This window comes from Mobula birostris, chromosome 26, assembly GCF_030028105.1.
Source record: "Mobula birostris isolate sMobBir1 chromosome 26, sMobBir1.hap1, whole genome shotgun sequence".
NCBI lineage: Eukaryota > Metazoa > Chordata > Chondrichthyes > Myliobatiformes > Myliobatidae > Mobula > Mobula birostris.
In genome coordinates this window covers 14,403,278-14,420,880 of record NC_092395.1, presented here as the reverse complement: position 1 = coordinate 14,420,880, position 17,603 = coordinate 14,403,278, and the positions used below count along the sequence as shown (strand labels likewise).

The 17,603-nt window shown below is 39.4% G+C and overlaps 1 protein-coding gene across 2 annotated transcripts in view; it reads right to left on the bottom strand.

Annotated features, from left to right (window-relative positions):
- The window catches only part of polrmt (polymerase (RNA) mitochondrial (DNA directed)), an 83,863-nt gene that overhangs the window by 28,990 nt on the left and 37,270 nt on the right, over nt 1-17,603 (bottom strand). For both annotated transcript variants that reach the window (XM_072244604.1, XM_072244605.1), the window contains exons 9-11: nt 15,469-15,705; nt 8,333-9,121; nt 7,456-7,578 (exon numbers count right to left, since the gene is read on the bottom strand). In XM_072244604.1, coding sequence (XP_072100705.1) covers nt 7,456-7,578; nt 8,333-9,121; nt 15,469-15,705 — 1,149 coding nt within the window. The remainder of the gene's footprint in view (nt 1-7,455; nt 7,579-8,332; nt 9,122-15,468; nt 15,706-17,603) is intronic.

The window sequence follows — 17,603 nt, the reverse complement described above, 5'->3', positions numbered from 1 at the left end:
GGATCCTGCTACATTACCCACCCTTTCTGTAGCTGTAATAGTATCCCTGACCAGTAATGCCACCCCTCCTCCCCTTTTTCTGCCCTCTCTATCCCTTTTAAAGCACTGAAATCCAGGAATATTGAGAATCCATTCCTGCCCTGGTGCCAGCCAAGTCTCTGTAATGGCCACTACATCATAATTCCATGTATGTATCCAAGCTCTCAGTTCATCACCTTTGTCCCTGATGCTTCTTGCATTGAGGTACACACATTTCAGCCCTTCTACCTTACTGTCTTTACACCGTTTATTCTGCTTCTCTTTCCTCAAAGCCTCTCTGTATGTTACATCTGGCTTTACTCCATGCACTTCTTTCACTGCTCTATTGCTCTGGGTCCCATCCCCCTCACAAATTAGTTTAAACCCTCCCGAACCATGCTAGCAAACCTACCTGCAAGGATATTGCTCCCCCTCGAGTTCAGGTGCAACCCATCCAATCTGTACAGGTCCCACCTTCCCCAGAAGAAATCCCAATGATCTAAAAATCTAAAACCCTGCTCCCTGCACCAACTCCTCAGCCATGCATTCAACTGCCATCTCCTCCAATTCTTACCATCTCTGTCACGTAGCACTGGCAGCAATCCTGAGAACGTCACCCTTGAGGTCCTGTTCTTCAGCCTTCTGCCTAATTCCCGAAACTCACACTTCAGGACCTCATCCCTCTTCCTGCCTATGTCATTGGTCCCATCATGTATCACGACTTCTGGTTGCTTTCCCTCTCGTACCAGGATGCCGTGCACCCAGTCAGAGACATCCCGGATCCTGGCACCCGGGAGGCAACAAACCATGCGGGTGTCCTTCTCATGTCCACAAAATCTCCTGTCTGCTCCCCTGACTATAGAGTCTCCAATGACGACAGCTCTCCTCTTCTCCGTCCCACCCTTCTGCACCACAGGGTCAGACTCAGTGCCGGAGGCCCTGCCACCGTGGCTCACATCTGGTCGGTCGTCCCCGCCAACAGTATCCAGGACGGTAAACTTATTATTCAGGGGAATGGCTACAGGGGTGCTCTGCACTACCTGTCTGCTCACCTTCGCTTTCCCCCCTCTGACTGTCACCCAACGACCTGCTTCCGACAGCCCAGGTGTGACTACCTCCCTGTAGCTCTCATCTATGACTGCCACATTCTCCTTTATGAGTCGAAGGTCATCCAGCTGCTGCTCCAGATTCCTTACACGGTCTTCCAGATCACCCAGCCGTATGCACTTCTGGCAAATGTGACTCTGTGGGGGAGGGGCGCTCCCCCAAGACTGCCACATCTCACATGACAGGCACATCACCATCTCAGGAGACATTGTAAACACTAACTGCAAGCAAGCTTGTCCTCTGCCTCTTCTCGTCAAAGCCTGAAAGCTCCACTCCTTCACTGGCCCACTCACGCACTGGCCGCTTCGCTTCAGCTATCCCTCAATTTATCTGTTGAGCTTTTCAAAATGTTTGGTCACCTGACCTTGACGGCCCAATCAGCTGCTTTCTGCTGCGTCTGAGCTATTCAAATCTTGATTGACATGATGCAGTGGTTCTACTAGTTACACCTCTGTGTGCCACCCACAAAGCTGTCCAGCATTTCAACATTTTCTAATTTTTGTTTCCTTGTATCTGCAGTTTTCTGGAAATTTGTTTTTGTTTCATCTAGGGAACACAGGCTCAATTTTTTCCTCACAAGACAAACCTGTCATCTAGAAGCCAGACTAGTGTGTATTTTTTAAAAAATCACCTTACTTTGGCAATAATTTCTTTAAAACAAGGACAATTGCATACAATATTCCCAAGTGTGGTCTATTTATGATCCTGCATATTTAAAGTATGACAAACTTACTTGTACTCAAGTCACTTCATAATACCATTTGCCTTCTGAATTGTTTGATGCACTTGTATCTCAGCTTTCAGTCCTTTTGAACATCATGTCCCAAACTATTACTATTTAAAATTGTTTCTCTTTCTGCTCAGTGCTGACATTATATTTTCCGACATTATATTCCATTTGCCATGCCCTCACTCAATTAGTCTGTGCAGATCCCATTGAAGCCATATTACATTTTCTTCCCTTCTCACAATTTCACCTAGCTTTGCATCATGAGCAGATTGGAAATATAATCCGAAGCTCTCAGCTGAAGCATTGATATGTTTACCAACAGCTGGGGACCAAGCACCAATCCTTTTAATACACAAATTGTCAGCCCACTGACATGACTATGACCCATTATTACTTCCCTTTTCTTTAATTCTAATAATTAGTACATAACCTCTGCCATTGCATGATCAACCTCCTGTAAGGATCTTTTGCACAAGTCTTCTAAAAATCTGAATATATGCCATCCACTAGTTGTCCATTATCCAGTTTACAAATCACATCCTCAAAATTCAACAGATTAGTTGAACACAATTTTCCTTTCATTTCTGTGTGCTGTTTCTGAACAGTCCTATTTATTTTTAGACATTCTGTTATTCCTCAGCCTTCATTTTCAGAATTTTCCCTATTACTGATGTTGGGCTCCCCATTTTCCTCAGAAACCATATCAGAATCTTATAGAAGTTTTTAATGATGATAGCCTAACTCTATAGCCAACACTTCAGTCTCACAACTTCCCTAGTGCAATTGTCTTTCCCCCTAGAAATAATTCCTTCAGTTTCTTATTCTTTGCCAGAGTTTTGGCTCTCCAGTGTTTCTGGCAAGACTCTTGTATCGTCAGTTTATTACAATTACATTTTGAGATTTATTTGCACTATTGGCAGCACAGTATTTATGATACTTTACTAGAAATCCAAAGGGCCAGGGTAATAAATCAGATCTGAGTTCAAATCCCAACACAAGTCAGGAAATTTGAATTCGTTCAATTGCCGCAACAATGCCTATGATAGAGAATAAATTAAGGTTTAATGGCAAAAGCAGAAATGATTTCCAGATTGTGCAGTTTTGTTTTTGATTTTCATTTACTAATGGTGCAGAAGTGGATTTCTGGTGAGAGAGTAGCAAATAGGAATAACAGCCTATTGAGGGACTTCGTCCTTAACTTGTAATTGCTAGTTTTATAATGACAGGATTGGTATTTTATGATTAATTTCTGATTAGATATCACTGCATCTTTCTGTATATTTGTCTTAAAACACTTAAAATTGCCAAATAGTAGTAGTTACAGTTAAAAGCTTTCAAATGATAAATTGCAACTTAATTGATAAGAAACAAATCAGGATAAGAGTAACACACACAAAATAGCGGATGAACTTAGTAGGTCGGGCAGCATCAATGAAAAGGGATAGAGCTGACGTTGGGGATAGAGACCCTTAATCAGGATAAGGACATTTTTCTGACAGTGTTTCTTCCCTAGCATTATTATTCAGAATATTTATGTTTTCTCTCAATGAAACCCAGGTGAGAATTATGTTATTGGTATTTCAAACAATGGGTCAGATGGCTGCTGTCCATACTTCCCACTATGCTTTTTTTCGAGGCTGGACGTACCTTTGCAGATTTCACCAATCTGATCACCCTACAGGTCCTACTACCACGCCAGTTGCCCGAAGCAGAGTTGGTGTGTTTTTCAGACATCAGGATGGATACATGATCTCGAAACGAAACATTTGTCTCCTCATATACTGCTTAACCCACTGAGCTCTCCCAACACTTTGGTCTCTATTTTGCAGAGAGATGGAGTCTGCTGTGGATTCTTTGCTTAAGGTCATACCTCACATGCCATCATGTAGCAGATGTAAAATGGGGATAATATTTTATGGCCAATTAAGTTTGAGCCAGATGCTCTGCAGTCCTTCTCAATTGGCAGAGTCTGAAGATTTTTTTTGAAGGTCAGAAAAATCCACCCATACAGAACAGGGAGGCATCCCCTTAGTCACTACATTTAGACTTGACCACTTTCTTGAAAATTTATTAATGTATCTGCTCCTTTCACAGATGTGTGTCTGAAGTTATCTTATGTCAAGTTTTAGAATTTTAGCAAAGATACTACCTCTTCCCCAAGTCTTTTTATCACAGGGTTTTTAGCTTTTCAAAGTCAACTCCTTGCCATTTAGTTATACCGGATAGTGTGTGTGGAATGAATGCTCCTTCTGTTGAAGGTTGATGGCCTCTGTTCCTGATAGGTTCATTTCTATTGTTGGCTCCAAGGGTATTGGGGAAGAAATGGTAACTGTTATGTATTTCAGCCTTCGGACTGTATATACCTCAACGGTTCTGAAGAGTGCACTTGATTATGGGTATTAGAGAGATCTTGCATTATCTTGGTTATTAAAGGACCCCTTGTATGTTTTTCACCCACTACTTGGTCTTATGTGTTTTCTCTTGCTCCTGGAAGTGTTTCTTTTACTTTGAGGTGGTATAGTTGGAGTTAATTTGCTCCAAGATCTCTTCATGACTCATCAAAGAAGTCTTGACATTTTCTGGTACAGAAGTCAAGTGTCTCTTTAAATGTACTAATCGTGATGGACTAGAGGACAGTCAGGTGCTGTGGACACGTTAGCTCCAGTTGGTTGAGTGTTTTTAGGTTATCTGTCTGAGAAAATCTATTATTGCAGGTCCTTTGAGGCTTTCTAAATTGTTTTTCTGACTACAGGGTTTCTATTGCATCTATTATTTTGCAGCCAGCTGATGGAGATAACAGAATGGATTAGGATCAATCATTGGTAACAACCATGGTGTGCTTACAGCCTTTCGTGCAATTGATGATATAAGCTAACCAGAGCTGGTGCCAGTCCCTGGATCAGTATGTTCTTATAATATCTTGTGTTCATCTCTTCGGAAAACACTGTGTTGGCTATGACAAAGCTCTGCTCTGACAGTTTTGCCAGGAAGACAAGTCTGTTAAGAGTTAGCATGCTCTTCTTTCCAATCACACCTTGCCAGAAGACAGCATCTTTTCTGAATTTGGCATTGATATCGTCCAGGTATTTCAGTTTGTCTCATTGGAGATATGGCACAGGATATTTGTTTTTCTGAGCCACATCCACAACTTGCAGACTTAGGCAGTATATGTTGATAACTGCATTCAGCTGTTCCCATGTTCAAAAACGTTACTAGGCTATGAGATGCTTACATCTCACAGTGTAGTTTTCGAGATGAACGACAAACTTGTTTAGTCATAATGGCATAGCACATCCTATGAGGGCGGTGTGTCTCTTCCAGTTTGCCTTTCCAGCCAGCCATCTCCTACCTATTGTGTCTCCCTCATGCCAGTAATGACAGTATTTGAGCTCCCCAGGCTGTGATAGAAAAATAATGGTTAATCTGTCACTGTTAGAGTTATCTACCAGCACTCTGATGTTCCAAATGCCGAATTTTACGTTGAGGAGTTTAACATTAAATACAACTAACACATGGACCTGACAAAGTCCTTCATCCAGAGGTATGGAGATCCAATAGTATTGAACACGTTAGGTGCATGTATTAACGTGTGCAGTCTGCACATCCATAGTCAGACATACACATTTTTGGGGTCAGGCACAGATGCCTTTACCCATTACCTACAATCCTCACTCATACTTCCTTTAATTCCTTTCAGCTACAGTGGCATGTAAAAGTTTGGGCACCCCTGGTCAAAATTTCTGTTACTGTGAATAGCTAAGCAATGAACTGATTTCCAAAAGGCATAAAGTTAAAGATGACACATTTCTTTAATATTTTAAGCAAGAAAACTTCTTTATTTCCATCTTTTACACTTTCAAAATAACAAAAAAGGAAAAGGGCCTGAAGCAAAAGTTTGGGCACCCTGCATGGTAGTACTTAGTAACACCCCCTTTGGCAAGTATCACAGCTTGTAAACGCTTTTTGCAGCCAGCTAAGAGTCTTTCAACTCTTGTTTGGGGGATTTTCACCCATTCTTCCTTGCAAAAACCTTCTAGTTCTGTGAGATTCTTGGGGTATCTTGCATGCACTGCTCTTTTGAGGTCCATCCACAGATTTTCGATGATGTTTAGGTCAGGGACTGTGAGGACCATGGCAAAACCTTCAGCTTGCGCTTCTTGAGGTAGTCCATTGTGGATTTTGAGGTGTGTTTAGGATCATTAACCTGTTGTAGAAGCCATCCTCTTTTCATCTTCAGCTTTTTTACAGATGGTGTGATGTTTGCTTCCAGAATTTGCTGGTATTTAACTGAATTCATTCTTCCCTCTACCAGTAAATGTTCCCCATGCCACTGGCTGCAACACAAGCCCAAAACATGATCGATCCACCCCCGCGCGTAACAGTTGGAGAGGTGTTCTTTTCATGAAATTCTTCACCCTTTTTTCTCCAAACGCCCCTCTGCTCATTGCGGCCAAAAAGTTCTATTTTAACTTAATCAGTCCACAGGACTTGTTTCCAAAATACAGCAGGCTTGTTTAGATGTTCCTTTGAACCATTTGAATAGAAGAGATGTGATGATATTATAAAGAAAGATAGAACAGATAGAACATCTCCAACAGTAATTAAAATCTAAAGGAATCTCCCCTCACTAAATTTTCAGTGCTAATAGATAACCTGACAACATTTAAGACATCATTCTATGTCATCTCAAACACTTCAACTATAATTTTACTTTTAACAAGAACCATGACTTGAAAGTTCAAAGCAGTTATTATTGCCTGAACATCAAAGGTTCACTTGTTATCAAAGCATGTATCTGTATACAACTCTGAAATAGGTCTTCTCCAGACAGCCACGAAACAAAGAACATGAAAGTCATTCAGACAGAAACATCAAACTCACCTCCCCTGCACAAAAAAGAACGGCATCCCAATCATCAACCCCCAAAACCCCTTTTCCCCACAAAAACAGAACATGCACTGAATATAATTTTGTAGAATGAGTTATTTGGACTTGACTTATAAAATTAATACCCTCTATCTCTTTCATCTCCAAATTTCTCGAAATCTACAAAGATTACGATAAGCTCGAGATAATATGACAGAGGTGATACCAATTAACATGATGGCAAAAATATTGAAGAAAGTTATTGCACTATTTAAAGGAAGGGCACTTAACATTCAGACCATAATTCATCATACAAGATTGCAGCTTCTTTATGCATGCTCACATTTAGATAATGTCATGGTAATTACATAAATATTCTGAGTATTAACACTACTGTGAAAACATGTTAAAAATAGTTAGGAAATCAGCAATAATAGTAACTAATATGGGAACACTTACAAATACTGTACATCTACTTAATGTTCAATATAGTTTAGAAATTGATATAGACCTTGTGTTGAAGCATGGGATTAGTTGGCATCACGATCAATGCAGACATGCAAAGTGCAAAGATCTGCTCCTCTACTGTACGTTCAAACTAACAAACTAATTTGGATTTAATTTTGTTTTCAGTTCTTCAGTCTTCCAAAGCAAGTAATCATCTTGTCAAATCAATGTTTACTGCAGGTGCAAGGTATATATAGGAATATTTTTCTAAATATTTTAGAACTTACCTGATGGACTGGGAAATAACAGACATATTTAGTCGGATCAGGTGATCTCACAGCATGTGCTATCTCTGTGCAACATGCTAAAACTTGCCAAGGCTCATCTGCATCCATCCACCACTTCCTCCCCTGAGGGTAGTAAACAGTTTAGATTCACTAACATATCATCTTATGTAAACAGCATTAATCAAAGGCAAATGATACTGATATTTCTACCTGCTTTATTTTAAAGAAGACTTAACCTTTTAAATCGAAAATATATTAAAATTTTATGGTGAAAATAAAGATTCTATTCTTCATTTAAAACAGCATTAATTTTCATGCAATGCCTTGTTAATTCAAGACTTAATTAATCCTAAATGCAAGAAATTCTGCAGGTGCTGGAAATCCAAAATAACACATACAAAATGCTAAAGGAATTCAGCAGGTCAAGCAGCATCTATGGAGAAGAATAAACAGTCGATGTTCCTGGCCGATGTCCTTGCCAACTGCCCTCATTCTACTCTCTGTAACTTTAATATCATCCAAAACTTTACTGAGTCTCAGATAGGTGAGGTTTCTTGAGACTACAATTGAATTATCTAATGATACCAAAGAGTTTGGTCCTTGCCATCTCATCCTTCAAGTATAGATGATTTTAGAGAACTCCAATGCTGTTAATAATTATTCGAAGCAAAGAATGCAGAGGTTTTATCCCCCTTCCTGGGATAGCTTCACATGCAGAAGTAGCAATCACCTGATACTCCTTTACTACATATCCACATAAGTATTCAACTCTGATTTTTAAGATATACAATTCAAACAGTCAATTGGAAAATTATAACATGCATATGCAATGAGTTAGCCACATAAAGATAGGCACATCTGAGTTATTTTCACTCACTGTTAAAGGCTTATCAGCTGAATCCAAGATGTCGTCCATTGCTTCATCAGCATAAGAAAGTCTCTCTTTGAGGGAGCATGATTTCTTAAACCCAGTTAAATTAACAAGGTGAATTTTCAACCAATTTAATCCATGTTCTCCCAAAAGCTTTCCTTCCGCAAATAATAATATGGCACGAGTAACATCACTGCCTAGGTGATTGAAGTATGGAGGGCAAGGGTATGTCCTTCCTCGAAAGTCCATGTTGTGAGGAAACCAGAATACATCATCTCTGAGATGATTGGCTATGGAAAGCTTATAAAGGGCATCCATTCGAAGGCTGTGCATTTCAGCTGATTTTTTCCTGACCCAAGCCATTTTTCTTTTCAAGGAAGATTTTTCTGCTGGAGTCATGTCAGATTTTGAGTCATACTTGGGCATATCTGGAGCTTCAGAGAGTGGAGGTGGGATCTCCAGCTTCTCACTTCCTTTGTCATTAAAAATAGAGATAATTAAATCAAGCATTGGTTTGTTCACTTTCCAAGCACAGTTTCCAAGTTGGTTAAGGGAATCTAATACTGCGTGTAAGTTACTGCTTTTACACTTTTCCAAAAGCAACTGATGCTGTAGGGCTCCTTCCAAGCACCGCATCAGTTTCATGGGACTCAGAACATAGGCGCCAAACCTAGGCAAAGACCATGGGATGGGTGGGCACACCATTGGCATGACACAGGAGTCAAAGGTCAAAGTTGTTTCTGCAGCTTCAGAAATCATTTGAGTTAGAATAGGATGTGGTTTGATGAAGCCAATCTGCAAAAGAAAAATGCAATTTAAGCAAAAAAATCAGCAGCATAGGGCACTACAGCACAGAAAGTGGCCCTTTGACCCATTTACTCTTTGCTGAACTATTATTTTATCCAACTCATCGACCCGCACCTGAACCATTGCCCTCCCGTCAACGTGTTTATCCAAACTTCTCTTCAGTTGTAAATTAACCTGCATCCACCACTTCCACTGGCAGCTCCTTCCAAATGCACACCATCCTATGTGAAGATCCCCCACATGTTCCCATTGAACATTTCACCTTTCACCCTTAACCCATGACCTCTTGTCCTAGTCTCACCAAACCTCAGTGGAAAGAGCCTGCTTGGATTTACTCTATCTATACCCCTCATCATTTTATATACCTCTATCAAATCTCCCCTCATTCTCCTACACTCCAGGGAATAAAGTCCTAATTTATCCAATCAAGCTTTACATATAACTTTTTTAAACTTTAGAAAAGTGCATAGTTGCAACATACATATTTTTTAAAATAATGACAGTATCTATATCTAAATATCTATAGATATACCTTTGCATCACTGTATGGCGGGGCCAGTGCACAGGATCAGAAAAAGCTGCAGAGGGTTGTAAACTCAGTCAGCTCCATCATGGGTACTAGCCTCCCCACCATCGAAGATATCTTCAATAGACAATGACTCAAGGCAGTGGCATCCATCACTAAGGATCCTCACCATCCAAGGCATGCACTCTTCTCACTGTTGCCATCAGGGAGGATAGTAGCAATGAGAAGAGAGTATGACTTGGATGATACAGGAGCCTGAAGACACACACTCAATGTTTTAAGAAAGGCTTCTTCCACTCTGCCATTCGATTTCTGAATGGACCATGAACCCATGAAACTACCTCACTTTTTCTATTTCTATATATTTCTTAGTGTAACAATAGTATTTTTAAATATAATTGCACAGTACTGCTGCCCCAAAGCAACACATTTCACCACATACAGCATGTCAGTGATAATAAACCTAATTCTGATATATCCACTATATCATTATCTTTACATTAATTAATGATCTACATTTCTTTTTATCTATAAACTTCTACGCCTGGGTTAATAGTTTTCAAACATCTTGTAATTTACTCCCCCTCTACACACAGCTCCATTACTACATAAGACAGGTGCCTTTTGTAAAGTAACATGAACAGAGTCACTTTTTCTTTTCCCAGATGACTATCCGCATGATTCAATTATCCTACTCTTATGTATTTTGCCTGAGGAACCAGTTGAAAACTGAAGGCATTTATACACTGACATCAAAGGTGAGAGAAGCTGAGTGGAAAGATAAGAGCGCCACTTAGAAAATATTCACCACCAAAAACATGTTTCCACTATTACTTATATGTTATTCGCCATTCATAGCTGAGAATGAGTTTTTCATTTTGTGATCTTAAAAACAATAATATAAGTGGCTTTTAGATTTAACTAAATTACAAATTTCTTGACAGGCTGGGTGTAGGGGAAGTCAGAACCAGGTGGGATCACTATTTAAAATTATGACCAATGCAAGGCAATTTTTTTTTGGTCATGAGTCTTTGGAACTTTTCCTCAAAAAAATGATTGAAGCGGTGCCTTTGAATACTTTAAGATCGAGTTAAACACCTTGACTCTATCCTAACCCTTATGATTTGATGCAGATGAATGTACTATCAGTTCAGCCGTCAATGAACAACAGACTCAAGGGTCAAGTGATCTATTCCTGCTCCTAAAATGAATGAGCATGTAGCTTAGATTATAATAAAAACATATATTTGTAAAAACTGTTATCAGTTCACGAGATCTCATTATTTGCTATTATACGACGAGTTAATAAAGATGGATGAAGTCTCAATTAGCTATTGAGTGAAAATATTGTTCTAAAAGGAGTGGTTCATTGACCACGATGATAGTGTAAAGCCTTACTTCTCTGAAAAAAAAAATGTTGAATCTCCTTTGGAGAAAACAGATGTCATCTACAGGATTCAAGATTATTTACATTGCCATAAGCCCTGTGGAATACAGTTCTCATGACACGTATGGGATGATCAGAATGAGCTTTGTCTGGTCCATCAAGGGAGTGGTGACAAAGGAGGCAAATGAATACAGTACCCTATAATGGAATATTTTCCAACTTTACCTATTGGTATTTTACTGTGATACCAGACCAACCTCAAAGAGATTTCATCCTGAGCTGCCGACCCAGAAGATAAAAAGGTAAAAAAAATAAATTAACAACCATGAGCATGGTAGCCATATAATCGTCTTTCTTTTAACATTGCTGGGTCAACACCCTGCAGCTCCCTACTTCATTGAGATATTAACTAATTAGCTATAGTAACACAATACTCCCAAGCCGGAATGGATGCTAAATAAAAATCCTGCTAGCAGAAATAGGAGCAGGAGAAACCCATTTGGCCCTCTGAACCTATCATTCAAGGTTTTTTTTAATTCTCCCATCGCTTGATTTCTATTAGCCTTAAGAACCTTGACAAATATATATTTAATAATGTGGCTCTAACTCATTTCTGTGGTAGGGAATTGCACAGGTCTACCACACTAGTGAAAACATTTTTTGCTTCAGGTCCTTCATCATTTATTCCTTAACCTTAGATTGTGTCCCTGATTCTAGAGCTTCTTACAATGGAACATCCTGCTTGCACCTGCTTCTGTCCAGTCTCATTAAAATAGATAGACCTGCTATAACACGCTATGTGCTGCGTCAGATGACGTGGGCAATCATAGTCTGTCCATGACCATGATTAATCTTTGTAAATTTTTCTACAGAAGTAGTTTGTCACTGCCTTCTTCTGGGCAGTGTCTTTACAAGATGAGTGACCACAGCCATTATCAATATTCTTCAGAGACTGTCTGACCGGTGTCAGTGGTCACATAACCAGGACTTGTGATATGCACCAGCTACTCTATGACTGGCTACTCTATGATCAGGCTTCACCTGACCCTGATCAGAGGAGGCTCCAACCACGTGCTACACCTGGCCCAAGGGTAAGCTGCAGGCCAGCAGGGGGAAGTGGGCTGGGGGGGGAGGAGAAGAAGAAGTACCTTACATCTCCTTTAGCAGAGACGCATCTTCACCCTGCCACTCGAATAACTACAATACGATGCAAAAGTTTTAAGCATGTATATATGCTAAGGTGCCTAAGACTTTTGCACAGTACGGTAATTTTCAATGTAGAGGGGAGGGAGAATTTGAAGATCTGATAGGAGCAAAGGATGTTGAGAATGGTGAGGATGCTGTGCTGCGGGAGGGGTGTGGGACAGATGGCAGAGAAGGGAAGTCTGGAGCGGAAGTGGCACGGATATGGACACATCCAGCGCTCAGTCACCAGGCAAGGTAATTTGATTCCAAAAAATTGGTTTATTGATCAATACAGAATGTCTCTCTGAATCTTCCACTCCCTTTCCAACCATCATTCCCTTCTCCTTGCCCCTTTCCCACTCTCAGTCTGCAATAGAGACCCATATCAGAATCAGGTTTTTCATCACTCACGTGTCAAGAAATTTGTTTTTCTTGCAGCAGCAGTACAGTGCAATACATAAAATTACTACTGTACTGTGCAAAAATATTGAGTATCTTTGCTATATATGTGGCCAATACTTTTGCACAGTACTATATATATTCCATATTTAATATATAATACCTAAAATGCATAAAATATATTCTTATTTTACTAACATATTTATGATATTTTGTTTTAGGTGCTGTGTGTGATGCATGTTTTGTGGGTGCACAGTGGTCCAGAGCAGCGGTCTCCAACCACCGGGCCATGGACCGGTTAGGAAACGATACGAGTCAGCTGCACCTTTCCTCATTCCCTGTCACGCACTGTTGAACTTGAACATAGGGTTGCCAACTGTCCTGTATTTGCTGGGACGTCCCGTATATTGGGCTAAATTGGTTTGTCCCATACGGGACCGTCCTTGTCCCGTATTTCCCCCACTAAGGTAGAGCGTTCCTATGAAACATTTCATGCCGAAATGGCGTAAAGCGAAGAAGCAATTACCATTAATTTATATGGGAAAAATTTTGAGCATTCCCAGACCCAAAAAAATAACCTTCTAAATCATACCAAATAACACATAAAACCTAAAATAACACTAATAGATAGTAAAATCAGGAATGATATGATAAATATACAGCCTATATAAATAGAAATAACGTATGTACAGTGTAGTCAGCAGGCCAGGCAGCATCTATAGGAAGAGATACAGTCGACGTTTTGGGCTGGGACCCTTCGTCAGGATTCGACTGCTACTTTTGTCCCTTATTTGGGAGCGAGAAAGTTGGCAACTCTAACTGTAAAAGACATGCTGAGGTGAGTTTAACCCTACTTGAACACGCCCGCCCCCCCCCGCCCCCCGGTCAGCTGGTCCGCAAGAATATTGTCAATATTAAACTGGTCCACGGTGCAAAAAAGGTTGGGGACCCCTGGTCCAGAGGAACATAGTTTCATTTGACTATATACATGTACAGTACAGATGAAATAAACTGAACTTGAACATACCCTCTCATTGTTCTAATCTTTAGCAAATATATGCATAATTGCACCAACTCGCTTCATTCATTAATTCTATCATCCCAGATCTGCTGATCTCGTATACTGAAAGCCTTTTAGGAATCTAAATATATCACATCCACGCGTTCTCTTTTGCCAGATACACCCTCAAAGAATTTCAGAAGATCTGCCAAGTCCAATTTCCTTTTTGCAAATCCATACTGACACTGTGCAGTGATCTCACTCTTCTCAAAGCACTCTGCCATTCAATCTTTCATAATTCTACGTACCCTACTTTTACCATTTTTCCCTCTACTGATGCCAGGCTACAGTTATGTTTTCTCTTCATTTAATTTATTCTAAATTGTGGGGTTTTATTCGTGATCCTCCAGTCCATTGGTAATTGGTTTATTAATGTCAGATGTACTGAATGTAGTCAAAAGCTTACGTTTACAATCCAGGCAGATCATTCCATACAGACGTATATTGGAGTAATACAAAAAAAAAACACAGAATGCAGAGTATAATGTTACAGTTACCAGCATCATAATGCTTCGTCGACAAAGACCTCCAGGTTCACTGATGAGTCAGACAAGCAGGTAGATAAATAAAGTGCAAGGGCCAGGTTGAAGTAGTTTGAGAGATAGATTTTCCCAAGAATCTATTGAGCACTGGGAAATAACCAGCAATGGGTCCATCAAATCTTTGGCCATTTCCTAAACACTCTGGAACGTAGGTTATCAGGTCCTGTCGATTTAAAGGCCTTCCATCTTGTTAATTTCCCTAACACCATTTTCTATGAATATAGATTTCATTCATTTCCCCCTTCTCAGATCACATCCCCAGAATTATCCTGGGAAGATATTTGTGCTCTCATTTCAGAAGAGAGAAACTAAATACGTATGTGATTGGTTTGCTACTTCTTTTTATGGTAGAAAAACTAAGATTCTAGGAACAAGTTCAAGAATAGACTAAGAAAAAAAAATGGGCTTCTGTGATACTGACGGCACAATTGGCTCAGCATCAGAAATTTGTGAGTGGTCACATTTGCTTTCCTAATGGGCAGAAGATTGTTTCTTACAAAAAGTAATATTTTTAGCATTATTAGTCCCTTTGTTTTCGTCTCACCTACTGATCCAAAACTGACATTCCAACAATTAATATACTTGAACTAAAAGCAGCAAAAGAAAATTGTTCTACCCAACTATTGCTGCTTTACACATGCAACATTATTTATATAATAAGCTTCTCATATTTTGGGTTATTAGCACTATCTAGTTTGGTATTAGTGAAGAGCAATATTTTCAGTTGGCTTAGCTGAGCTAGGAAGTTTCAAATTGACATTCCAAGGCTGTACAGATGAACTGCTGCAGTGTCAGGTGTGTCATTTTTCAGATGAGGTATTGCAAGGCTTTATCTAAGCTGGATGGAAAATATCCCGAGGCATTATACTGAAGAAGTGCCTTGGGTCTTGATCAATATTTATCCTTCAGTCAACATTAAAAAAATCAAAATTTTAATCTCACCTAGCAAGACAGAAATTCAAATATACAAATTATCTACTGTGCTTCCTGCTTTATAATAATGACCAAACTTCAAAAAGTACTTAATGGGCTGTGAAGTACTTCAAGATACTCCAAGATCATAAGAGGCAAATATAAATGTGAGTCTTTTTCTCTTGTTCTGAAACCTTATTAATTAATCTTGATATGCAAAATAAAACCTGTTCTCACAATTAAAGATGCAAACCAATGGGCTAATGCATATTCTTCAAAATAACAACAAAAATCTATGGAAAATTCAAAAGAAAACTGCCTTACCTGTTTGTTACTGCGAAAGCTGTACATGTGATACAAAACAGGAATAAGATTTTTCTGAGCTTCGTTTTGGGTGTTCATGGAGATTTTAATTTCACGAACCATCAGATTCACGAGATGAGTTCCCAATTGTACGACCAGAACATGTGGCCAGGAAGAATCTTCACTGATCAGTGAAGGACCCGAGTTCATCTTTCTTTCCAGATGCACCATGTACTCACGAGGCAGGAAATTGTTCAGCTAGAATTGAAGGATAACTTACAACATTATATTCATGAGTAACAATCAATTAAATAAAAAGGTTTGAAGCACGTTAAATTTACCCACTGAAAGGTTCCAAATATTACTACTTATAAAATCCAAACTAATTCTGCTTTATCTAACCTATGGACTTGTCTCCACTTCTCATTGCTTGTATAATCAAAGACCCCACCCACCCTGGAGATTTTCTCTTCTCCCTTCTCCTATCAGACAGAAGATACAAACACTTGAAAGCATGTACCACCAGGCTTAAGGGCAGCTTCTACCCCGTTGTTATTCTTGAATGGATCTCCTGTACAACAAGATGGACGCTTGACCTTACAAACCATCTTGTTATGATCTTGTACCTCAATATTTACCTGCACTGTACTTTTTCTTAGCTTTTACACTTTATTCTGCATTGTTATTGTTTTAACTTGTTCTGCCCAATGCACTTTGTAATGATTTGATCTGCGTCTTTTCACTGCATCCTGGTACATGTGACAATAATAAACCAAAACCAAACTTACATTCAATTATATTCTTGCAAACTACTCCTAACATTATTAAGGTAACATCTATCATTTAAGGACCCCCATCACCCAAGACATGGCCTCTTCCTGCTCATTACTACCATCAGATGTGGTATAGGAGCCTGGAGACGAACACTTAACATTTTAGAAACAGATTACTTTCCCCTGCCATCAAATTTCTGAATGGACAATGAATCCATAAGTACTTCCTCACATTTTTTGCCCTTTTTGCACTAACTATTTTTTAATATATCTTTATTGTAGTTTATAGTATGACCTGGTGGCGTGAATATCGATTATCCTTCTGGTATTTTTCCCCCTAAACAACTCCTCTTCTTTTCCCCACTCTGACCTCTTACCTCTTACATCTTCTCACCTGCCTATCTCCTCCCCCAAGTTCCCCTCCTTTCTTCTCTTCTATCAGATTCCTTCTTCTCCAGTCCTTTACCTTTTGTACCCACCTGGCTTCATCTATTACCTTTTATCTATCCTCTTTCCCTTTCTCCCCACCTTTTTATTCTGGCTTCTTCTCTCTTCCTTTCCAGTCCTGAAGAAGGGTCTCGGCCTGAAATATTGACTGCTGCCTGATCTGCGGAGTCCCTCCAGCATTTTGTGGTGTTGCTATGTTTAGAGCATATTTTACGTATTGCACAGAATGGGTGCCACAAAATGTATTTCAGACATATGTCAGTGATAAGCAACCCGATTCTGAACTCAATGAAAACCAAAAACACTGCAGATGCTGGAAATCTAAAATAGAAGCAGCAAATGCTGGAAACACTCAGCAGGACAAACAGAATGTGTGAAAAGAGAAACAGGGATAATACTTCCGGTCAGAACAAAAATGTCTGAGTTGCTGAATGTTTCCAACACTTTCTGTTCCTTTCCAAACATTTGTTTTGAGCTTATATCCCTCATTGCTCCTTTCTCCTCCCAAAACACATTAGTCTACACAGTTATACAGCAAATTACATCTGTTGTTGCCTGTCCTTTATAGTATCCCTCAGTTTGCTATATTGCAGAAAAAGGATGCTGCAGAAAAAGGATCCAGACATCAAGATATGTCATATCATTACAGCTTAACTCTTTTCTAATTCAAGAAATATTCATGAACCCATTCCATCCCTTATGCTAGTCAATTTCTATTTATGTTGCTTTCTTTTCTCTTAATATATTCATGAGTATTTGCAATTTAATAATATCATTTTGTACACCATTGTGCATTATGCAAACTAAAGCCATAACAAGTATCTATACATTTTCCCCATACATTAGCACTTATTTTCCCGCTTGTTACATGGTTATTTCAAAATGCTTTAAAGCGTTATGCTTACCATCTGCTCTGCAAAAGAGACAAATGTTTTA